Source organism: Vicugna pacos, chromosome 6, assembly GCF_048564905.1.
Source record: "Vicugna pacos chromosome 6, VicPac4, whole genome shotgun sequence".
Classification (NCBI taxonomy): domain Eukaryota; kingdom Metazoa; phylum Chordata; class Mammalia; order Artiodactyla; family Camelidae; genus Vicugna; species Vicugna pacos.
This window is the reverse complement of record NC_132992.1, coordinates 12242900-12267337: the sequence shown is the minus strand read 5'-3', so window position 1 is coordinate 12267337 and position 24438 is coordinate 12242900. Positions and strand designations below refer to the sequence as shown.

The window sequence follows — 24438 nt, the reverse complement described above, 5'->3', positions numbered from 1 at the left end:
TCCTCAGCTACTTTCTGCCGGGGACTGTGGCTGCTGGCGGTCCGCGGCGGCCCTGGAAGCAGATGCAGGATGGAGCGAGAAGGCGGCGGCGGCAGCCTCTTTTTCCGCGGTCTCCAGAACCGTTCCCAGGAGAAGATGAAGCTGCGAAAGAGAAAGTCGACCTTGTACCTCGGTCCCCAGAAGAGCACTGGGCGCCGCAGAGGTGAGGGAGGGGGTGTGGACGCCGAGTGGAGTGGCGGTGGCGGGAAGTCGCCAACCCCGAGCGAGGGCTCCGTCTGCTGGTTAGGGTTGCCAAAGAATCGCCTTGCCCTCGAGACGGGATTCTCGATCCCTGCCTCTTGCACAGCACTGTAGTCTGCGTTATTTTGTGCCGTCCTCCCGGCAGCCGTGTGGAGTAGGCATGGTGTGTCCATCCCTATTTCGGGAGGGGGGCACCCAGGCCTAGTGTTACTCAAGGTAACAGTGGATCAGAGTTAGGTTGTAAACTCAAGTCCTCAGGAGGCCAGACAGGGAACACTAAATGTAAATAAGTCAAACACACCCTATATTTCAGTACCAGGCACTTCTACGCAGTTGAGCGTTGTGTTGCCAGATCTTAAAAAGGTTTGCTATGTTGCAATACAAATGTTAATATAAAATACGATTTTTGAACGTTGGCAACTAAATTCATATTTTTAAGAAATGCTCTATTCAGCCTATAAGCTGTCCGTTTGTGATTAAGAGCAGGGCTTTGGAGTCAGCATACAGACCAGGTTTTGAATCCTGTTTAAAGTCATCTGTAACCTTTTTGACCTGGGACAAAGCAGTTTAACTTCTTTTAATAAGTTAAAATAAGCCTCAGTTTCCTTATGTGTAAAATAGGGTTAATACCCCATAGTATCATTTTGAGGATTAAATGAGATAATGCATGTAAAAGAATAAACTTGGTGCCTAGCATATAGTAAGCTATTTAAAAATGTACAGAAGACCATTTTATATGGCAGTACATGCACATATACAAAGTGTTGCTTCCTAAGTTAGTCATTTGTTAGCTGATTTCTTTCATTAGATACACATATAGGATAACCTAGTTAGCCTAAGGCCTTATTGGGAGTTAACTCAATCTCTTTTAAAATATTTATCTTAATATTCTCTTTATGTAATAATTCGCAAGAAAGACTAGTTAACTGAAGAGTGGTAATCACCCAGTGGTGAGGCTCTGCCCTTGTCTAACTTTCCGCCCAGGTCTGCTTTGAGAGTAGCATGGAGAGGCCGGAGTTCACCAGTGAGCCTGAACAGAGCCTGAGCAAGCGACCAACCAGAGCAGCAGATTTTAGTTCTCTAAGTGGAACTTAACCTGACTTCTGTGCCACAAGTACCTGTTTTTTTGTTTTTTGTTTTTTCAGATCTTCTTGGTGAAAACACTTATCTGGTCTTGTTTACCATAGCATTAAGAATATGTAACTGCTTTTTAGTCCAGACAAGTTTTGTTCCAGATGAATACTGGCAGTCTCTTGAAGTTGCTCATCACATGGTTTTCAAATATCCTTTGTAGTTTCTTTTCTAAACTAGAAATGTGTATTCATCTTAGGAATTGTATCAGCTTCTATGACGTATTTTCAATTTCCCGTATTTTCTCCAAATAATTTTAACTTATCAAAGTATGTCATGATTTCATGCTAATATTTCTTCTGTATCTTTCTTGGACATTAATGTGCTTAACTCAACATTTAGTATCTATTCCCACAGTGCTCAGTAATATTGAGGAAGTAAAAACCACATTCCTGCTTTGAAGAAGTTGGCCAAATGCATTTTTATTTCAAATATCTCTTATGCTATATTTTAGTTTCTTTGCCAAAAAATAGAAGTTTTATATATGGAAATGAAAATAGGGTTTGTTTCCATGCTGTTTAACATTTGTCCTTAATATTAACTACTTATGGTTATTTGACCTGGGAATGGACAGAAAGATTGAGGGGTTACATATACCCCTTAATCTTTGCAAGCATTTACAAGATTCTGCATCTTTTGGGGAAAGATAGTGTTCAGTTACTGGTAAGTTTAAATAAAAGTAATTGAAATAGTTGTTAAAAGTAGATTTATTCCATCCTTTTTTTAAGGTTAATGTGTTAACTAAATGATATATAACACTGAGCATGAAGTGTTCTGCTGTGAACAGTCCTATTAAGATATACAGATTTTTAGAATATCTACATTATATATTAATTATTTGTACTTTCCAAGAATACTTCTGTCATAAAAGAATCACTTAAGAGCAGTGTTGTATCTTGTTTTTTTTAACTTGTGAGCAGAAGACCATGTTATATGAGCTTATGAAGACTAAATATATATATAAACCCACTCAGGATTTAGTGTGGAAATTAAAACTTAGAAAAATTAATTTGACAAAAATTTAATGATATATACAGTAATTAGACATTGATAGTGAGCAGAGTTGTAATCCCTAGATCATGAATTTCTGGGGTCAGTTGCCGAGAGAGGGTATAAAAGAAGTAATGGGCAAAAGTTTCTCTAACCTCACTCTCAGGATTTTTTAAGCTATCATCGAGTTGCACTCAGAAGTTTGGGCCTTCCACATTCTCTGTTAGGGAAGTGGCCCAGATGTCCAAAGGCAGTCCAAATCCTGAGGGGTTTTTTGAAGCCTGTAAAGACACTCAGATTCAGACTTTTTTTTTTTTTTTAAGTATTTTAAGGCTGGATTGTACCCTCCACTTTGCAATGAAATTTGATTCCCCATTATTGAGAAACAAGGGTCAGATCAGTGAAACAGGCTGATTTGGGAATATCACAGGGAAGGAAAATTTAAAGTAGTAGCAGAGTTTCTCCCATTGACACACTGTAGAAGCTAGGAGCTGTGAATTCTCTTTTCTTCTCTCAGGACTACCGACTAGCTTCTAGATCATGCAGGATATTTGTAAAAACTGGAAGCACAGGCAAATCTATATAATACCCCAGAAAGTAGGTTATTTTACGAATGGAGCCTTCAAGATAGAAAAACGTCCTATTCCTCCAAGATCTATTCCCTGACCTCAACCTGTAGCTGACCCACCTGGCCATTTTGTGATCTAAAGGAAACCTCCTCTTGTCCCCAACCTACCCCACCCCTCTACCCACCCAAAGTCCTCTATCCTACCTGGAACGTGAGCAGGTAGAGAAACATTAGGATGCTATCAGTCAGTCATACTCTCACACTGATTATTTTAAATAGAAATTATATAATTTTAAACCTAGAAGGGGTCATAAAAGTGAAGCCAGTAGCCAAAGTCAAAGCATGTTTAAAGCTAAAACCAGATCTAGGTCTACTTATTCACAGCCTAGTGCTCTTTCCAGATAGCTTCTCTCTAACCTGCCTAGGTGTGTGCATAGTATTAGAGATGGCTTAGAGCTCCGCTGTCCAGTATGGTAGCCACTGGCCCCATGTGGCTACAGAAGACCTGAAATGCTGGTACCAACTGAGAAGTGCTATTAGTGTAACATATATAACAGATGTCAAAGAGCAATACAAAATAAAGAATGTAAAATATTTTAGTTTTTATATTGATTAAATGTTGAAGTGATAATATTATAGATATAATGAGTTAAACAAAAGCACTAAGATTAATTATACCTGTGGGTTTTTTTTTTTACTTTTTAATTACTATAAATTTAAAATTAAATATGTAGCTCACATTGTATTTCTACTGGACAGCGCTGGCTTAGGACATGTGAGAAGAAAGAGGGATAAGAAGGGAGACCTATGGGGGTACCACAGTGGGGGCTTTGAACAGTCAGAAGACGGCACAAGGGCATTTGGCTCCTGGAGCTTAAGGGAGGAATCGGGATCTTAAAGAACAGGCGTATAGAATGGTAAAGCTGCCAACACAGGCCTCATCTTCAAGGTTTACCCTGGCATGTTCCTTCTTCTCTTTACCCCACCACACTAGTCATTATTTTCCAGGAGCCACATGCAGCTGTTTAGTTCTTGTCAGGTCCTTACTATAACTAGAAAATTACGGTATCTTAAAAGTATGGAGAGACCGCTAATAACTGGGAATTTAGAACTCCACTTTTTTTGCATTGAGCTAAAAATCTACTTTCTTTTAAAATTCAAGATTTCTACATAACAACTCTTCAAAAAGTTTCATTTATCCAGGATAAACATCTCCAGTTCTAAACCTCATGATCAGATAATATCCTCTAAACATCTTGTAATTTATATGTCCGTCTTAAAATATGGGTCTCAAAACTGAACACAATATTGAGAGCTAGGATAACTAGCCCAGGATATAGGGACCTTTAACTTCATAAATACTATACTTCTGTCCATGCACAAGGATTCTTTTAGTCTTTTAGTGGCTACCTCACACTCTTAGCTCTTATTAAGTTTATAGCTAAGTTAACTTTTCACATGAAGTACTTTCATGCCTGGGAGGTGAGGAGGAAGCTTATAGATTCTTATGCAGGGTAAACAGAACGTGTGTACCTCAGTGCCTTTTATTGTATTTTATAGGGCACACTTTAAGTGGAATTATGAAGTACAATGTGCATTTAGCTCTAAGATTTAAACGTTTATTTAAAATTATTCATAAAGAAAAAGGACATAAAGCTAAAGTGTCAGAAGCCACTGACAACTGAAAGTAAAGCAGCTCTAATTATAATGTAAAATTAGTGAAGTTTGATTCAACAAAAATAGATTCACATATAAATTTTTAGAAATACATTTTTTGAACAAACTTTTAAAAATTAAATTGTGTTCTGCCAGCAAGTGCTACTTTGTTAATGGTAACTTTGACACATTTTACAACTCAAAGATGCTAATGTCTAGCATTAGAATTACTAACTGTAATTAAGTTATAATACGTTTACTCTTTAATTTCTTTTAATTTGACTTTTAAATTTACTCTTTAATGTCATCTGAATACCATGTTTCTATAATTGTAGGTAACTTATGCTTAAAAAAGTAACTCACATTACTTTAGTATCTATATTGCAGGATAAGGAAGCAACGTAATTTAGTAGGTAAGAGCTTTGGAGTCAGGCAGACTTGGGTTTGAATCCTGGCCTCCATACTAACTAACTTGGGGAAATTGCTTAATCTCTCTATGCCTCAGTTTCCTGATTTATAACACAGTACCTGTCTCATACGATTGTTAGAAGGACTGAATGAGCTGATATACATAAGTACTTAACTATGATATGTAGCACACAGTATATAAATGTTTCATAAAAAATCACCACTGTTATGCTAATGAAAGTAACTTAATATGCTTCTAAAATAGAACCTTCATACAATGAAATGGTTTGCTGACTATTTAAAATCAGTAGTGCTGTAATATATATATTAGAGAGAGAGAGAGAATGAGAATGATAAAACTACCTTTTGATATTTCCATGAAAATTAATGTAATTTTGGGGGTAGAAAAACAGTTATTTTCTGCAGAAGAACAGAATACATCACTTTTTTTTTAAATTAAGAATGACTTTCACTTGAAAGTTGGATCAGCTTTTTCTTATGATTTTCCGTGTGAACCAACAGTTATTTTTAATGTATTCTTTTTTTTTTTTAAACTAATGAAGATTTGGATTCCTAGACTCGCCCAAGCACTTCTGTCTGCTGTGGCAGACTTGAGGCTTTACTCATTAATGAAGCAATTAGAAAATCAGCAAGTGGCAAGATGGGTGGTAAGTCCTAAACACTTCAGAAACTGTATGTCAGTCACTTCATTCCAAAGAGCATGAAGCAAATGGAACATCAATCAACACGACTGATTCCCAAGACAGTTTCAGAAGATAAGTCAGACAACTTTATAGAGGCACTTCTATAATTACGAACAGTATAATGCAAGTGGCACATGCCATCCCTCTCCTCTGAGCTCTAGGCAGCAGAAGCCACTGATGGCCTCCAGCCCTACAAGAGGCTGAACCCTAGGACATAGCCTTGGGAAGCACCTGGACTCAAAATTACCAGAGTCCTTGCCTTGCTTTCCATAAAATCCAGCAGGAATAGTTCTAAAGCACTGCCTACCTCACAGATCACCTCAGCTGTTTACAACCCTTGCTCACTCTTCCTCCAGCTGCCTGAGAAGTAACTTTTCAGTGACACACTCTTTGACTTTCAGCTAGAATGCTAGAAATTGAATTAAGTAAGCTTATATGAGCCAGCTTAGAACTCACTCCCTTTTTTATATTTCTATTGGCAAATATGTTCCAAATTCCAAGTACCAACACATTTCTGAAATAGAATTTTTTGTTAATTTATTAATAAATATTAATGATTTATTAATTATTAACAGGGCATATTTCTGCAGGTAGTGTGTTGATTTGCATTAAAAAGATTAGATACGACTCAGCCTTAAAAAAGAATGAACTAATGCCATTTGCAACAACATGGATGGATCTACAGATTATCATACTAAGTGAAGTAAGTCAGTCAGAGAAAGACAAATATCATACAGTATCACTTAAATGTGGAATCTAAAAAGTGATAGACATCAACTTATTTACAAAACAGAAATAGACTCACAGGCATTGAAAACAAACCTATGGTTACCAAAGGGGAAAGGGGGCCAAGAGGGATAAATTACTAGTTTGGGTGTAGCAGATACAAACTTCGATGTATAAAATAAACAACAAGGTCCTACTGTATAGCACAGGGAACTATATTCAGTATCTTGTAATAACCTATAATGGAGAAGAATCTGAAAAAGTGTGTGTATGTGTATGTGTATATATATATATATATATGTCACTATAGTCACTATCATCACTGAAATCACTTGTCAGTAAATATAAGACAGTTGAAGGAGTACTGAATTTGAGACTCTAGTTAAGAATTTCAATCCTCTTTAAATTCTACCATCAAAGAATCTGTTTTAAGTCGTCTTAGTGTGAAGTGAAATTTAAATCAAGTGCAATGCCATAAAAATGCACCTGAAAGTATATGCTTCTTAACTTTAACAAATATAGATCTGATATAGACATGTATTTGATGTAACTTCTTAAAAGCAATGTTTGGAAATGCCTACTTTTAACATCATTTACCTTTTGATGTGATTTTTGCAACATTTAGATTTGTTGTTTTCCTTGGAAGATAATACAGAGTTTCCATTTCCCACTCTATACGTTTTTGCTTATAATTGTTCTTAGTTTTTTTGCCAGTTGTGCTCTTGGTTCACATGGTATTGCTGTACCAGAACTCTTACAAACACCATGGAAACTGTTCTCACTGTAATTGCTCTTTTCTACTATCCTTTGGAAGGTTCAAAGTCCATGAACAGGTGAGATATATTACTACTACTAATTATATACAAAACTCTAAAGCATCCTTTTGAAAAATCTTAAATTAGCAATATATTATAATGTCCAGTGGACCCCCTAATGTTCATGAAGGTTATTAGAAGCACAAATTCTCTGTTGATATATTTATTATAGAAGGAAACAGATATACTCCAATGGATAATTAAGGAGCGTTTAATAAAAGGACTGATTACAAAGGTGTAAACAGTGTTTAGAGAAGCTAATAAGGGTATACTGTAGTACCCAAAGACTAGCCACGGCAGGAAGTTTCTATTACCCTCTGGCCCCAGGGAGCAAGGAGAAGGAAACTTACTGGAATCCATTGAGCTGTAACTCTAAGAGAGGGCCCCAACAGGAGGTGGCCATAGCGAGGAGAGAGCAGGGTGAAGAAAATACCCTGACTCTTCTGCCCTTCAATTAACCAAAGCTAATGAGAAGCTAGAAAGCAAGACAGCCCACTTATATAGTCCATACAGGTCAGCCTCCCTGCACAATGGGCAGGTGAAGAGTGGAAAGAGCTGGACGGGCAAATAGAAAATATATGGACCTGGTTTGGGTTTATATCAATTGGGGGAGCAAATACCAAGCAAAGGGAACAACATGAGCAAAGGCACAGAGCTGCACTAGGGCTTCACCATTTCCAGGCAGGTTGTCCGGAGGCGCTAATGTGTGGTAGGATGTGTGGGAGAGGAGAAAAATGAGTGATGAGGCTGGAGTGGAACTCTGCCCTTCTCCAGAATCTGGACTTATTCTATAGGTAGTACAGTACCACTGGAGGCTTTTGAGAAGCATGACATAATTAAATCTGATTTAGAAATAATTCTCTTAAAGTAGCAGTATTTAGGATACACTCAAAGGGAGAAAGCTAGAAAATTTGGGAATAGAGTTCAGAAGTTAGCATCCATTCTTCCTTATATATGAAAGTTGCTGGGAGGGTCCAATCAAAGAAAATCATTTCTGCATTCTACTCTTGACCACAAGAATAGACATTCACTTTAGCTACCTATATGACAGGACATCTAAGCATTGATTTCTATAAAATGAGAATAAAACAGCTCTCAAGAATTAAATGAGAATCTATGGACAGTATCGCACAGGGCCTATTACAAAGTAAGTGTTCAGTAAGTAATGATGATATAATGATGTTAAGTAAAGGAATGTTTCTTGGCAATTAAAAAAAAAAGACAATGACTATAAAAAGACTCCAAACGAGCGACACAACCACAAAGATTCTAGACAAGTGACAGGACTTGATGTAGAAGGATGGCCGTGGGAATGGGAAGGAAACAAGGTGGATGTGTGGGATGAGAAGTTGCTTATTTAAGGTGACAACAAAATTTTAAGACTGAGAAACTGAGTGATTCTATTAACTTAAATACTAGACACTAAACAGGTTTGAAAGAAAGCTGCGGGGCTTACTTCATACACTCTGATTTTGAATGCCAGTAAGAGACTTATGTAGAAACACACAGAAGGGAGTACGAAATCCAAGTCTGAATATTTGGAGTGAGGTTAGGACTAGAAACGTCTGGGCACTGTCTAGGTAGTTTCACTGTGGCAGAGTCTGCAATTACTCTGTCTGCAAGTCAAGTCAAGCCACACATACGTTTTATTTCACTGCACAGTGTTTTTGTTTTTTGTGCTTTTTAAGTAAACTACTTGGCAAAGTGTTAAAACTGGAAGATCTTAACATAAAATCTGGATTTCTGGTTTCTCTTGAAAAAACAGAAGGCCTTGCAACATTTTGGGCCAGGATTCCTTCAGGACAGTATCAGCCCCTATGCAGCCTGTATCACACATTTTTATTACTTATCTGGTCTCTGTAAGCATTTGAACTTGAAATCCCTGCTCTTACATTCTTTGTACTTATTAGTTAATAGGTATGTAATGGTATCATAAAGTTGTTTTATTTTATCTATAGTCTTCATAATTAAATTATCAAGTACTCTTCTTCAGCCATTTATTGAGGGAACTCCTCTAACAGTTAAAATCCACGTTTCTATCCATGATCATGTAGGTTTGTATAGTAAGTTTTTTAAATTAGTTGTATATATACATCTTTTAGTTGGACAAAATCACCAGCTTACCTTCAGAATAAAATCACATGTGCCCAGAAGGCCATCATTGCCTAAATGATGTTTCTTTTAAAGGAGGTTGTTTTTTTCCTTAGAGAATGGTTTCCTGTGACAGTTTTTTATCTCTTTAGGAGAGACGTATTCATTTTTCCACCAGAAAAGCAAATGGTAGAGTTGTATAGTTAAAAATTAGTATACTTTTCAGTAAACAAGACAAATATTAAGCACAGAAATAACTTCTTACTTGAAAATACTAGAATTAGAATATTAAACCTGGAAAAGACCTTAGATATTATCTCCCTTTATGGATAAGAAAAATTAAGAGCCAGACAGTTAAAGTAACTTCAAGCTCACGTAGCTATTTATACCAAAAGGAAAGTGCTCTCATTTTTTAAAAAAAATGTTATCCACGGTGTAAATAGATACCTTCTAAACTGATATCCTAGATGACTGGACAACACATTTTTCTTGCTTTTAGTGTCAAGTACTCATCCTTGGTGGCACTTGCCTTCATAATCCGTCCCACAGCTGTCATTCCATGGGTACCTTTGCTGCTCAGACATTTCTGGCAAGAACAGAGAAAGCTTGATCTTTTTCTACATCAGTTTTTACCTATAGGGTAAGTATGGCTACAATCCATCTATTAATTTTAATAATCTATAAATTACAGATTATGAACAAGATTTTACATCTTTTAGTCAATTATATCCTCCAATGGCAATGAGAATTGTCAGACCAAGGAAACAGTATTTCTGATTTTATATTTTTGTGATTCTGATTAACTAAGTATTTTAATTTGCTGAAATAACGAGCTTTGCAATTTTTCTAAATTAGAACTTTCCTGTGCTTTATTTCCTAAATATTTTTCAAATACATTTTAGAGATACTTAGTTCCTTTACATTTGTATAGGGCTTTATAATGTATAATGTGTATTCACGTACTACCTCATGATTTTCACAATTCTTGGATCTAGCAATGTAGGTATTTTTACTTTGTGATAGAGGAAACGGGGTTGTGAAATTAAAAATGAGTTAGCCAGTGTCACTGCTGTGATGGAAATGGGATTGAAACCCAGGTCCTCTCACTGTATTTTGAGCTCCTACGATCAGATTTATCCCACGTATCTAGTGCAGTATCCAAAATAGTTATTTATTGAAGGGACGAATGCATTTTGACTCTTAGAACAGTGATCTTTTCAAATATACTAGTGTTCACTCTTTACAGGTATTTTTGGGCAGCTTAGCTGTTAAAAAGGACAAAATCATCTGTGGCTAAGTTGCCACTGTTGTCATTTCTCAGATTTATTAACATTGTTTTGAATGTAATACATTCATTCAGCAAATATTTATTTAATCCTAGAATATGCTAGGTGCTGTTCCAGATGATGGAGATACAGCATTTTAACAAAACAAAGTCCCTGCCATCATGAAGTTTATATTCTAGTGGAGGGAGACCGCTAAAAACATGATTGACATATTTCTCAAGTGACAGTGAATGCTACAGGGAAAAATCGTGAGCGCCTTCAGATGAAACTATAGCCCTAGCCAACATCTTGACAAGTTATGAGACCTTGAGCCAGAGACACCCAGATAAGCTGCGCCTGGATTTTTGGCACACAGAAACTGTGAGATAATAAATGTTCATAGTTTTAGGCTGCCAAGTTTTGGGGTAATTTGTTATGCAGCAACAGATAATGCAGTGTTTATTACTTTTAAAAGTTTGCTTAAATACAGTTTCTCTCAATGAAAGATCTTTCAAGACTTATAAATCTGTATGCAGTTGGTGAAACTTTTAAAGCATTTTTATATTGTTTTGCTTTTTTTTTGAGGGGGAGGTAATTAGGTTTTTATTTGTTTATTTCTGATGCGGATCTGGGAATTGAGCCCTGGACCTTGTGCGTGCTAGGCACACGCTCTACCGCTGAGCTATACCCTCCCCTAAAGCATTTTTAAAGTGGCTTTTGATGCAAAGCACTTGCAAAGCCATATGCCACTATTGGATTTGCAGTAAGTTCAGAATGTTCATCACCCTTCTGTTTTGTTTTTCAGATTTGTCACTTTCAGTTTGTCTCTGATAATTGATCGTATATTTTTTGGTCAAGTAAGTAAAAATATATGATGCTTTTTTGTTGTTTTAAGCTAAGTTAATCTAATCATTTATTAAGCTAAAAACTCGACCTGACTTTTTAATCTATGAATATTGGGGAACATAGGTAAATCATTGTTTTTAATGATATGGGATATATTGGAAAAAAACTACTTTGGGTCTTTGGTTCCATTTTCTGTGCTCACTATATAACAGAGTTGTGTATTCCTAACTGAAGTTCAAGACTCCATTTTAAGGCATTTTTGTCAGGTTTGTAACAATAAAGGTTAATTTTTTAAATGATTTTAATTGACCTCAATTATTCGAATTCAAATTAACCAGACACTATTCTTCAAGCATCTGGTTTGGCATTTTTAATCTCATGACTGTTGGTAACGGGCTTTGGTTGTTTTTAAGTTCCCTATTTTTAAGTCACTTACGGCCTCTGGAATCAGATGCCACCGTCTGAAGCCTAGTGCCCTAATTGCACAAGTGAGCACTTAATGTTAACTGCTGTTACCTGCTTTGTGCTATAATTCAAATTGCAATGTTTTCACAGCTTTTCATCTTATAAGTAATGTCTGATACCATAAGGCACTACAGTAAAATTTTTAACATGGGTACCAAAAACATACACTCATAAAAATTATTTTTAAGGATTCTCTTTATGTCTAATTGTATGTAAAACTTACACTGTCAAAAGAGGCATTACATTTAGTCATACTTTTAAAAAATTTGGGGGGGTAATTAGTTTTTATTTATTTGAGTTTTTTTTTTTTTTTTTTAATGGCAGTACTGGGGATTGAACCCAGGGCCTCACCATGCTAGGCACACTCTCTACCACTGAGCTATATCCTTCCCTTATTCATACTATCTGGAATCTCAAAAACCTAGTGTTTTACAAAATAACAAATAACACATTAATACTTAGAACATAAAAAATTAAAGCATGATTTCATATGGTAATTAATCAAAATTATTAATGTAAACTATGATCTGGTTTTTAGGCTTCATTCCTGATTTAATGTCAAGATCCTGCCAAATTCTCTAATGCCAAAGATTCATACTTGGCACTAACACATTTCTATTTCTCTTTCCTTCAACGATGCCAGTGGACTCTGGTTCAATATAACTTTTTGAAATTTAACGTGCTGCAGGATTTGGGAACATTTTATGGTTCTCATCCCTGGCACTGGTACTTCAGCCAAGGATTTCCAGCTGTCCTGGGTACTCACTTACCCTTCTTTATCCATGGCTGCTTTCTAGCCTCAAAGAGGTACAGGATTTTTTTGGTGACTGTGCTGTGGACACTGCTAGTTTATAGGTAAGATTTAATCTTTTTGAACAGTTAATTTTTTAATGTAACCAAGAAATTTAACTAAATTCTTCAAAAGGCAAACTGTTTATCTTTTGGAGATGCATTAGTTCTTATGGTTTGTTAAGGGGGATCGTTTAGCAAACAGAAAATGTAGAAATTATGCTGGTGCTCAGGCTGAAAGCTTCTGATACACATAGTTTAATAAGGATTACATTCAGTTTTTAAGAGGTTGCACAAATAGTATTTGCTTTTAAAAAACAGTAACTGCCAAAATTTTAGGTGTTGAAGGACCAGAGAAATATTTTTAAATGAAAATGTATGTACTGTTATTCTAAATTTGAGTAATAGAACTTACTTGGATAGGTAACAGAAAGAAATCCCTTTTTTAGCATGTAATTATACTTTAGAATTTAGCATTGACATTAAATGTTAGGATTACTTTTAACACATCATCATCACCTTATAACGAAAAAATGAGACTTGATTCTTTTTTTTGTTTTGTTTTGTTTTGAGACTTGATTCTTGAAGCATGAAATTCAGTCTCAGTAGTTAGAAAAACATCATATTAATTATATTCATTTTAAATACATTAACTTCTCAAACTGTCACTTATTATGAGAAAATAACATTTTCTTCTAATATCTTTATTATAGCATGCTGAGCCACAAAGAATTCAGGTTTATCTATCCAGTTTTACCATTTTGTATGGTGTTCTGTGGTAAGTGTTTTGCTTAATATAGAAAAAAAATTAATTATAGAGTTAAAAGAAAATCAATGTTTAATAAACTCTAAAATATTATTTATTTTCTACTAGGCTAAATGAGAATTGCTTCTTAATTAAAAATGATTATATTACTGCAGTATTGCCTTTTTGTACAGCCTAAATATCCTTTTTCCTGCCTAAATGTCCATTTTAAAAAATAAGGGTCTAATATCCATGGCACCTTTTAGTGGTGGTGTTTTTGGCAGTTAGAAATCTTTTGCTAAAAAGTCATACAATGTCTATGTTAGATACAGCTATTTGAAGTTTATGGTTAAACTACAAAATTCTTCATTCCCCAAATGAAAAATATGTTAAATCTAGTTTTTAATGCTTGACACACATCTGTCCCTTCAAGACTTACTCTAATACATATGCAGGTTTTAAAGTGATTCACACTTCTGATTTTATTTTGGTCTTTTCTCCATTTTTCCACTAGGTTTTTGCAATAATTTTTTCACATGTGACTTCTAAAAAGTCTTACATTACTCACCTCTGGAAAATATGAATTTTTTTATCAGTTGGTTTGGAAAATTTATGAATTGAAACTTTATTAACTTCAAGTTTAACTCATAATAAATGACTGTTGGCTTCCTTTAAATATTAATCACTAAAAATATTACTGGGCTAGGGAGGGAAGAAATGAGTAATCAACTGGGCCTGGAGGTTTGGAAAGTTAAAGGTATTAAACTTTTTATTAAAAAAAAAAAATCCATCCACTCATTAAGTTAAGCAGTCTTCTTTGACCAAGTATAAGCAACATCTCCTACAGATCTCAGATGTACGTACTCTCTTCAGTTTAGACACAACTATACACATCTATATATTTGAAACATCTCAGCACTGAAAGTTAGTCTCATACAGTATCTTTAGTCTTACTTCATATACAAATGCAGGCACAAGTGAAAATATAAGCATCTAACAGCTATTTGTAAAGTCTTAATAATAGTGGGCCCATTTGGCAGAGCAAATCTGTTCACAAATCACTATCCAGATTTAATTTTTTTTTATTCTTTACAATCACTTTAGTTTAAGTTAGAGTGATAATTAAGTTTGCTTTCTGCCCAGGTGAACACTGCCAGACTACTGGAGGACAAATATTTGTGTATGTTTTGTTGGTTACTTTAGGAACTTGGCTTCACTCCGTTTTATAATCTGGGTTTTTCCAGCATCCCAATTCTCTGCCCTGTCATCACACAATGTTTTAAAGACTGAGTTGTCTGAATCCTCATTCCCATTCCAAAAGATTGAATCTTTAAGTGGCAGGATCCAGGTAACCCCTTGTGCCCAGTCCCAAAGACTGAGAAAAAATGGTGAGGGTTGAAGAGATCCCTTTCTAATAATGGACAAGAATCAGCCTTTCTTCCAATCCTGTGTCCACTCAGAAGGATCCCTAAGGGACTGAGACCTAGGAAGACCCGACATCTTCTCACAAGATGTGAGCTTTTCCTCCGGAAACATAGACCCAAGGTTCCTGAGTGAGCCAAAAGATTCTGATTCCTTACAGACTTGTATGCCAGAACTCTAATGCCATCAGGTTCCAACAACCGGACCAATTAAGTAGTGAGCTCACTCAAACAAGTCTTTGGATGTTCAGGAATGATTTCAGACAACAGTTCTCTTTGTGGAGTCCTAGATGTTTTAAATGGCCTAGTTTGAGTCTTTTCTAACTACCTGAAATCCTGAGTTATACTGCACCTCAAATCTGTTTTATTCTATTCTTCTGTTCTTTATACTGATTTTATATAAACATGGCAATTCTATTGGCAACTGCTGTATAACAAGTCATGGCAAAACTTAGGGGCTTAAAACTCCATTTATTATTACTTACAGATCTACATTTCAGCTGGGCAGTTCTCCACTGAGCTCAGTGATGCAAATGTGATCTGCTGCAGATGAGGTAGGCAGCTATCCCGAACTAGACTGGACTGTCACCATGTGGGATTCAGCTGGCTATAGGCCAAGGGCCTCAGCTCTGCTACGTGCTCTCATTCTCCAGCAGGCTAGCTGGGGCTGAACAAGCTAGGGTTAGGCAGGTTTCCAAGAGAGGAAGCAGAAGCATACAAAGCCTTTTGAGGTCCAAGCATGGAACTGGCACACTGTCACTTCTACCACATTCTTTTGGTCAAACTAAGTCACACAGCCAGGCCAGATTAAGAAATGGGAAATAAGCTTCAGGCTCATGTGGGGACTGCACACAGGAAGAGGAATGACTGCAGCCATTTTTTCAGTCTACAATAACTTCTCTTGCCTAATGTGAATTTCCCAGTCCTATCCAAAATAAGGACTTAATTCTAGAAAACATACCTTCTGTGATTGCCTCTGATCCTTAGTGAACTGTATAACCTTGTGCCTCAGTTTCCTTATCTGTAAAAGAAATCAGTCATTGGTCTACTAACACTAAAATTCTTAGACTGAACCTGTCATTTGTGCTGTTTCTAGCACCTGCTGCCAGTTTCGGGTTGGGTGTTAATCTGTTTTTACAGTGGCCAGTGTAGACTTGCTTGTCTCTGATTAGGCCACTTTGTTTTTCCATTTGCTAATCTTATTAGCAAAACTGCTCATGCTCATTCAAAAGTCAGATAAGGAGTTTTAAAGAACACTAGTTCCCTTGCCTCCCTCCCTGCCCTCCCCAGAGGCAGTCACTTACACACCTTTAGGTGGTTATTTTGTTATTTATCTCCTTCTCTAACTAAAATGCTAATAAAGTTCTTAAAGATTACTGTTTTTGATACTATCTACTGATTTCTTACTATGGAAGATGAAAATAGATTTCTTAGCAAAGTAGCAACAGAAAATTGTTTCTGATACCTCCCTCAGTCTGTGCTCAGTAATCTTATTACTGTTCTTAATAGTTAAAAGTCTCTCTTTTCCCCAGACCCATCCTCCTGTACATTCTTCCATTCTAGAATTAAACCACACTTTTTCATGTAAACAGTGAAATTGAGTTGAACAGCTTTCCCAAGGAGTATTTAAAAATGAAAAGGTTAGCTCAGAAATAGCTCTAACTGCTAAAACTTAACAGATTTTTTTTTCTTAACATTGAGTTTTCTAATAATTCTTGCCAAAACCAGGATACACAGGGGGTCAGTAATGAAGAACCCCCCCACCCCCGCCCCGATTTTCCCATACTCTCTATTGCCATGAACCTTACTTACCTTGGTGAGAAGGAACTCATCAGTCACTGCTGAAGAATACAGATTGCCACACTAAATATCCAAGACTTAAAAACTGATTATTTATGTCAAGATAAATAATATATGATGATCAGGAGATATGGCTGAGTAAACAATGAGCCAATTCATAAAGGGCCTTCTAATATACTAATTTTTTTAGATTTTTATCCTGGGGAGTAGTCAATTAGGACATAATGGATTTAAAAAAACACTTTTAAAACAGCAGTCTGATGAGAATGATTTGATTAGGACCTAGTGTATTTTTTACTATAAAAATAATGGTAAAAAAACCCATCACTGTCATCCTCTAATCATCCAGCCCAAGCCCTCAGAGGTGATAATTATCTCTTTTTTATAAATTCTCCCAGAAATTTTCTATATACCCACTTTTAAGTATCTTTTTGTAGACTCAGATTAACAGGAGCAAATTAAATATGCTGGGATGTTACTTGCACTGAATTAGCAAGGGCTACTTTGTGAAATGAAGGAGCCTGTATTGTGACAAGGAGTCACCAGGGTTCATACTGAGTCCTTGTTCTCAAGAAAATTACATGAGAGAATGAAAGATTTCCGTAAGTCATTTATATGACAGATAGAAAACTTGTGTTCCCAGAATCTTAAGTAATTTGGGAGGCAGGGTGTCTGGTATTTCAAGTTCCGTAATGCTTAATTACATTACTTAACGTGGCAGTGACTATCACTTTCTGAAGCTAGCTCACTTTAGTGGGGGGATCCTCTCAGTGAGAACTGCATCTCCACATTATTTGTATGCAGAATTAAGTGGATTTACTGGATGGCAGCTACTAGGATCTTACTCACTGCCTCTTTTAAATATTAAAGAAACCATTCTGTTTCCTCATAAGAAAACTATGGATTCTAGGTGTCTATTGTGGCTCAGTTCAGCATTGACCCTATAATGTATCTTTCCACCTCTCTTTAGCAACTACAGTTTCTGAAATCCCTTTGGGAAACTTCACTGTCAGATGGTTTGAAAAACCTCAGTCTTCAAATTTAAGAGTATTCAAGTCTTCTTTCTCTTTCCAGTGTTTTCTTTATATTATTTCTCCAAATAATATGGAGATTTAATTTAATTCTCACTAGAAGGATCAGGCCTAAAATGAGCAACCAGCTTCAGAAAGTGAAAATCACCATGAAGTAAGGTAAGCATTACCTAACTTGAAAGACCCCTTCTGTATCAGTCATCCATACACTTGGATCCCTACTGCTATAGTTCTGATAAAACATTCAATGAACATTTAGTGAAGAAATAAATTATAAGTCATCTGCCTCATAGATGCCCACACTTAAGTCAATATTCCTGAGAGCAAGTTGTCTTCCAGGGGTGTTACCCTTCAACGTAGCTTTTTGTAACTTGAGCCCACTGGTTTTAGTTTTTGCAGTCAACCAAAGGAAGCATTTCACTTTTACGTTGTACTTGCTGGTCTGTTATAGCTGTATCTGGAATTACAGGGATGTTGGAACTTTTGGAATCCTAGTTCAGTTCTAATAAACCCAAGTTCCCCATTTTACTATTTCAAACATCTTACAAAGTTAGATTTAAGTTTTAAATGTAGGCTTGGTTTTCCTGATCTGGCTACTTTTTTTTTCCTTATTTTTTTTTTCCTTTTTTAGTGGGGAACGTAATTAGGTTTTTACTTACTTATTTTTAATGGAGGTACTGGGGATGGAACCCAGGACCTTGTGCATGGTAGGCACGCGGTCTACCACTGAGCTATACCTTCCCTCCTGGCTACATTTTTTTGTTTAATCACAGCACTTTTCAGAATATTCTTTGGTTAAGAGCTTTTTCAAGTAGTACTAGGTAAAATGAATATGTGATAGTCCAACTACTGAATGAATGAACTGTAGGTAATGTTATCTAAAACAGTCATAAAAGATATTTTGGGTAAAAACTAAATTAAAATGAAATAAATAAAATATTCATAAAGGAACAAATTGAGCATCTAAGATTCTTTCCCAGATTTGATTTTAACTATCAAGTGGGAGGTATCAGACGTCTTAGAATAGATGAAGTTATTATTCAGTCCATTTATAATATTCAGAGCAATTAACAGTGATAAAAGAGAACTATAAAGGCACCACAGCTAATTAAGAATATTAAAGTATACAAGAAAAGGTATCTTCAGTTTTTCCAAAACTTAATGTTAATACTGTGTTTTTCAGTTTTGGGGTTTTTTTGTAGCAAGGGTTTTTGTAAGAAGGATAAACAGAATGAGTATCTTCAGTTAGTGACAAATACTAGATGTGATTCAAATGAATCACAGGTCTTGATTTATTCCTATTTTTCTTTTGAAACTTAATTAGTTACGTAGTTAAATGGGAACAGTTCAAAATTAATTTCATTCATGTTTAATTGCTTTTAGTGGTTAAGCCCAGCTAGGATAGCTGATAGCAGATAGATAATGGTCATGAAAAACAGTGCCTTGGCCCCAGTGAGAACTGGTGCTAAAACTTTAGGCAGGCCAGACTGGATCCTGCATACCCAGATTCCAAAAGAACTATTATCTAGTTTCATGGAGACAGTGCATGTATAACGTGAACAAAATGTCAAAGAAGTTTACTGACAAGCTTATCTTTTCCAGTGGAAAGGCCTATTATTACACAGTATTTTTAAAAGACCCTAATGTGCTCATTATCGGCTGCTGTTGGAGAGCAGGACCATGGGATGGGGACAGGGACTTTTTATTTACCTTTATGTTTGTTCTACTTGTTTTACTTTTGTTTGCCACATACAAGAATTTACTTTTACAAATTAAAAAAGAAAAATTATTCAGCATCTCCAAACTGCCCAACACTACAGTGAAAGGGGGAAAAAAAAAAGACATAAATCCTCTTCTTACAGAACGAATCTATGCCACCACTCATATACTGACCACGGAAAACCTCCCAGGAGCCCAGTGGTGTATACTTCTAAGAGGATATTCTGTTATGCCTCCTTCAGAATTACCAAGACTTATATGTACACAATCCATTGCTAGTACTTGGGAGATTAAAGAGATAGGTAAATGGAAATAAAAGTCTATTTAGCAACTACTATGTACCAGGACAGGCACTGGATGTACATTTTTTCTAATACTTGGGTACTCTTATCCAATTTACAGATGGGGAAACTAATGCTCAGCAAAGTAAATCAACTTATGCCAGAGCTAGAATTCAAATCTGGGTCTGCTGGACTCCCTAGCCATAAATTTTCCACTATACCCCAATTCCTTTTTCTAGAAAAAAGGTCAAGACTTGGAATGACAATGGACAATGATAGTGAATGGTCAGAGAAATTACAGAGATGTCCTACTGCTTATTTCTTGTTTGTCCATTACAGAATGACAGCTTGTGCCACACTTCCATGAAAGATTACAGATATATGTGCAGTTAACATTTGCTTAACTATAAGCAAACAAAAGATTGCCAGTGTGAACGATTCAACGTGTCTATCTTTATATAGGGTACTCGCTAAACCACCTGAAAACATGGAAAAAACCAGCTATAAGTTTCCTGTTTTTATCCAATATGCTCCTCGCCCTCTATACTGGTTTAGTTCATCAACGAGGTACTCTTGATGTCATGACTAACATTCAAGAACTCTGTTACAACAATCCAAATGTATCTTCAGCTTCAGTGTTTATAATGATGCCGTGTCACTCTACTCCTTATTACAGGTAATAAAATTTGTTCACTACATGCTATTATTAACAAAATGAAACTACTTTAAAATTCCATTCGGATTCCTGGATTGAAATTAACTGATCAGATGATATATAATCTATATAAGAAATTTGAAACTCCTATTCATACTGATTTATAATGAATTTTAAAAGCCATTTGATCTGTGTCAGTGAAAATCATACAACACTTATTAACTTACTTAAATATTCTTTTTTCAAAATACAACTTAATCTGATTTAAATGTAGTCTAAAATATTATAGTTATTTGATGGTATTCTTAGTAAAGAAATTCAGTTATCATTGATCTTACTATAAATCTTTGTGATATCTCAAAATACTGGATTCAAGTCCAGATTTACTGCTAGACTGGTGTCCTAGTCTTAAATCAGTCTTTTTAATCTCTTTGGATATCAGCTGTCTTGCCTGTAAAAATTAGGGAATTCAGTTAGATGATATCCCAATGCTTGGATTAAGCATTTCTGGGAAGTAACACTAAAACTACCTTAATTATGTAGAACACTTCAAAAGACATCATTGAACCTATGCTTGTATTTCAGGAAGCTGTATTACTTTACCAAAATTGCCCAATAATAGTAAAAGGTCACAGCAAACAGCTTTCCTTTAAAAAAAATTCTATTCCTATTTAACTTGATCTGGCTTTAAACAATCTGAAGTCTGTTTTCCATATGCACATTCAGTCAACTTAGTATCAAAGCTGGTATCAGTTTAAGGTAATTTAACACTTTTGGAATACTCTACTTAACTGAATCAGTAATGTCAATTATTAGTACACAACTTGGAAAACTGGGATTGCCTGGCAGAAGCCACAGGTTAGGGGGTGTGTAAGACCCCGAGAATCCCTTTAAATTGAGGATCCCATTCTACATAAAAAATGACTAGAGCTAAAGAGAGACATCCACCTCCCTCCATGCTCACAGTAGTGGTAACACTCACACAACAGGAATTCAAGAGGTACCAAGAGTCTCTCCATAGAGCACCAAAAGAAAAGTCTGATCCCTAATTTGGAATGGCTGGCAGCTTTTTCTCGGTTGTTTCTGCTTTCGCCTTGAAGCAAGACCTTCATCTAAAATTGTGAAAGTCATGAAGTATTAGGTCTCGTGTAAATTTACTTTGTATGCATTTCATAGATAAAAATAAACTTTGATCACATATTTCTTCAATTTTCCTTAGGCAAAGTTATACCCATGGCTTTAGTTGTTATGATTCATCAATCCATGTTTTTTACACTTTAGTCTTTGTGTGCCACAATAAAACCATTACTTATTTGGATGTTAGTAATCAGTAAACTTAGGTCACTCTCTATTATTAAATCTTACTTATATAAGTATGTAAGAACAACAAAAAAAATAGGAAAAACTTGTCATTTAAGGATGTGATCCATCCCCTTTCAGAACAGAAAGGGAAAAAGAATGAAGAATCCTTTCTGGTTCATGACCAGTTTTCTACCTTGCTGAATAGTACTCTCTTACTAACAAGTAACCTACTGGGTCCCAAAGGACCATCCCATCCCTGGAAGAGCATACCAGTATTAGAGAATACTGAGTCCCACACGCTGCTGACGCACTTCCCTCCTGCAGTGGACCTTCACTCTTTATTCTAGACTTGTAGCTTACGACTGCACAGCTACCTGGTGTGAGAACCATATTCACCATTTTTGAGAAAACTAATTGCATTAAAGATGTGCTTTCTCACTTTAACTGGAACTCAATTTAGATTCAGATTTCACATTTTGTTATGTGATCATGATACATATTAAGAGTAATTTGAAAACTGTCACGAAATTGGTTTTAATTTCTTGTAACTATAATAGTAACTACCTTTCTTTTCATAGCCATGTCCACTACCCACTTCCAATGAGGTTTCTCCAATGTCCCCCAGACCTGAGTGGAAAAAGTGATTATCTTACTGAAGCAGATATATTTTATCTAAATCCCTTAAAGTGGTTGTATAGAGAGTTTCACAATGATTCAACACTGCCTACTCACTTGATCATCTTCAGCGTTTTGGAAGAGGTAAAGGAACATGAAAAAAAGGTAAAACTCGGTATTTTTATTTCACCTCAGGTTTAGCAAACACTCAGGTAAACAGACATCATCACTTTGTTACGGTCCCTTTCAACCTGTATTTTATGACTGGTCTTTTCCCTAGTCAAAAGCAGCCAAGTTCTGTAACTATCAAGGAATATGTGTTGCTTACTATGACTTAATTCTTTTATTAAGAAATTGTACTGTTTTATTAAGAAAAAAGTCATAGATGAACAAACAGAACAGAATTCTAAAATTCTTGAAACAGTACTCAGTGAAATGTAGCCTTTATTTCTTAAACATTTATTTACTTCTAGGAAATAAGTCCTTTTCTAATTTCAAGTAACTATGAGAGAACTGCGGTTTGCTTCCACACTCACTTGCCGGAGGATCGAACTGGAAGTCACATATACGTCTATGAACGGAAGTTAAAAGGGAAACTCAACTAAAGATGAAATTCTGAACTGTTTAGATCTTTCTCAGACAAATAGGCAATGCTAAAGCAGGAATATTCAGATGCTGCCTAAATATGCTCGTAAATACTGGGTAAGATTCATGGAACCAGCAAAAAACCACTGTGAACTGCTTTACCAAACACCACTACTAAGGAAATGTATGAAAAAAATCACAAAATATAAAATTATGTTATTAATACAATGCCAGATTTTAAATAAAGACCTTTAGTTTTCCTCATGGTGTAGTTTTATTGTTTCTTCCACAATATTCAGATGTGCAAGAAATTTCACAAGAGAACAAGTCAGCAAGCTCATAAGGCAGCAAATTCTTCACAAGTCAACGGGCTCTTGAACCCACAAAAAGACAAGAAGCAAGTGTAAGATTATAAAATGTTAAAGATGAAATTCCATCACAATGTACTTTTTTCAAGCTCTACTGCAAATTTAACACAAATATCAGTGTTAATTACACTTTGTCATGTATAATTTGAGCTTGCTTTAAGCTCATATACTGAAAGGAAGTCTCATTTCATGCACAAAATCTGTTGCATGCCTGGCTTCCTTAATAAAACTACAGTTGAACATTTTCAGTGCCAAAAAAAATTCAGCAAAGCTAAACTACAGGAAAATGCAAGTTAGTAAGCTTTTGCTTGATGCTTCTGAGTAATAATACAAAGTCATCAAACTGATATTTAGCCATGATAAAAAGACATTGTTATCTTGATAATTTCATCTTAGTTTCAACACCAAATACTGTAGAAAGCATCCATGTTTGTTACAGTTTTCTAATTTAACTTAATTGTGATGGTCAATATTTAGGATCAAAAGGTAACTGCCCCAATTCTATTTCAAGGCTTGCCATGTGTCTTCCATTAGTGCGACCATATTTATGCCATTTACCTTCCCTTTTATAAGGTGGCTGAGGTTGCTTCTGCTCTTGTTTTCGATGCCTGGAGCTTTCAGTATTTACCATACGTTGCTTTTTATCTGGTCGACTGAAAGCAGTAAACACATTTTTCATCTATGTTAGAGTTAAATTTATTTAAACAAGAAACAATTTTAATGTTTTTCTCCATTAATCTATTATTTGAACACTGAAAAAGGATGTTAATCTGAAGTATAATCCTAGTATAACCATACCAAAAAGATTCAGTGAGTATTATACTTTTTATCCTATAGAAAGAAGAAATAACTGCTGGCAAAGAGGAGAAACGCTCAACAGATAAAGAATAGAAATGTGACAATAAAATAATGAGATGTGTTTCCTTTATTTTTTCCTCCTTTCCTATAAAAATTAATCCCCCTCAGTGGCTTCATCCCTCATCAGGAATATGTACATCTGTTACAAACAAAACAAAGTCTCTTTTGTTCTTTCTTACAGCTAAGGCTTATGAACAATATCTACACTTACTCTTCTCCTCAATCTCTATAATTTTGTCACTACTTCACTAAAACAGTACAAAATGCCATCCATGGCCATCCAATTCCCCAGGCAAGAAGTCCAGTCTTTTCCATTTTTTTTAAAAGCATTTAATTGTGAAATACTCCTTTTACTTGGGGTGAT

The 24438-nt window shown here is 35.6% G+C and overlaps 2 protein-coding genes and 1 non-coding gene across 12 annotated transcripts in view; 1 reads left to right on the top strand and 2 right to left on the bottom strand.

Moving 5' to 3' along the window:
• Window positions 1-51: 51 nt before the first annotated feature.
• Window positions 52-24438, bottom strand: part of CCPG1 (cell cycle progression 1) — a 62595-nt gene continuing 38208 nt past the window's right edge. Inside the window, exons 9-12 of one of the 6 annotated variants that reach the window (XR_012073293.1) lie at window positions 23775-23869; window positions 15822-15881; window positions 9777-9915; window positions 9222-9475 (exon numbers count right to left, since the gene is read on the bottom strand). Coding sequence is in view for 5 of the 6 variants with exons in the window: in XM_006210949.4 (XP_006211011.2) it covers window positions 23683-23869 (187 nt within the window). In the remaining variant the exon portion in view is untranslated. Of the gene's footprint in view, window positions 142-9221; window positions 9476-9776; window positions 9916-15311; window positions 15537-15821; window positions 15882-23098; window positions 23870-24438 lie in introns of those variants that run through there. The other 5 variants (XM_072962383.1, XM_072962382.1, XM_072962381.1 and 2 more) reach the window with 5 other exon arrangements.
• On the top strand, window positions 68-23112 carry PIGB (phosphatidylinositol glycan anchor biosynthesis class B). Of its 5 annotated transcripts, none has more exons than XM_072962385.1 (12): window positions 68-202; window positions 1386-1521; window positions 1917-2034; window positions 5557-5661; window positions 7138-7256; window positions 9829-9969; window positions 11400-11451; window positions 12549-12760; window positions 13408-13472; window positions 20154-20367; window positions 22227-22407; window positions 22737-23112. In XM_072962385.1, exons 1-12 carry the CDS (start codon window positions 70-72, stop codon window positions 22866-22868), a joined length of 1608 nt encoding a protein of 535 aa, XP_072818486.1. In that variant the 5' UTR covers window positions 68-69; the 3' UTR covers window positions 22869-23112. The 5 variants fall into 5 exon arrangements, with proteins under 5 accessions (XP_072818486.1, XP_072818487.1, XP_006211013.2 ...); XM_072962386.1 differs by having other exon boundaries at window positions 7126-7256; window positions 12594-12760; XM_006210951.4 differs by having other exon boundaries at window positions 7126-7256.
• Window positions 18361-18433, bottom strand: TRNAG-ACC (transfer RNA glycine (anticodon ACC)). Its single transcript has one exon. It is a non-coding gene; the product is annotated as a tRNA-Gly (tRNA).

What these genes read in the sequence shown, in the direction of transcription:
- PIGB (XM_006210951.4), top strand. Translation starts at nt 70, where the DNA reads ATGGAGCGAGAAGGCGGCGGCGGCAGCCTCTTTTTCCGCGGTCTCCAG. An exon ending in CATCAGTTTTTACCTATAGG is followed by an intron (nt 9,970 to 11,399) that starts GTAAGTATGGCT and finishes TTTGTTTTTCAG; the next exon opens with ATTTGTCACTTTCAGTTTGT. An exon ending in TCTTCAGCGTTTTGGAAGAG is followed by an intron (nt 22,408 to 22,736) that starts GTAAAGGAACAT and finishes ATTTACTTCTAG; the next exon opens with GAAATAAGTCCTTTTCTAAT.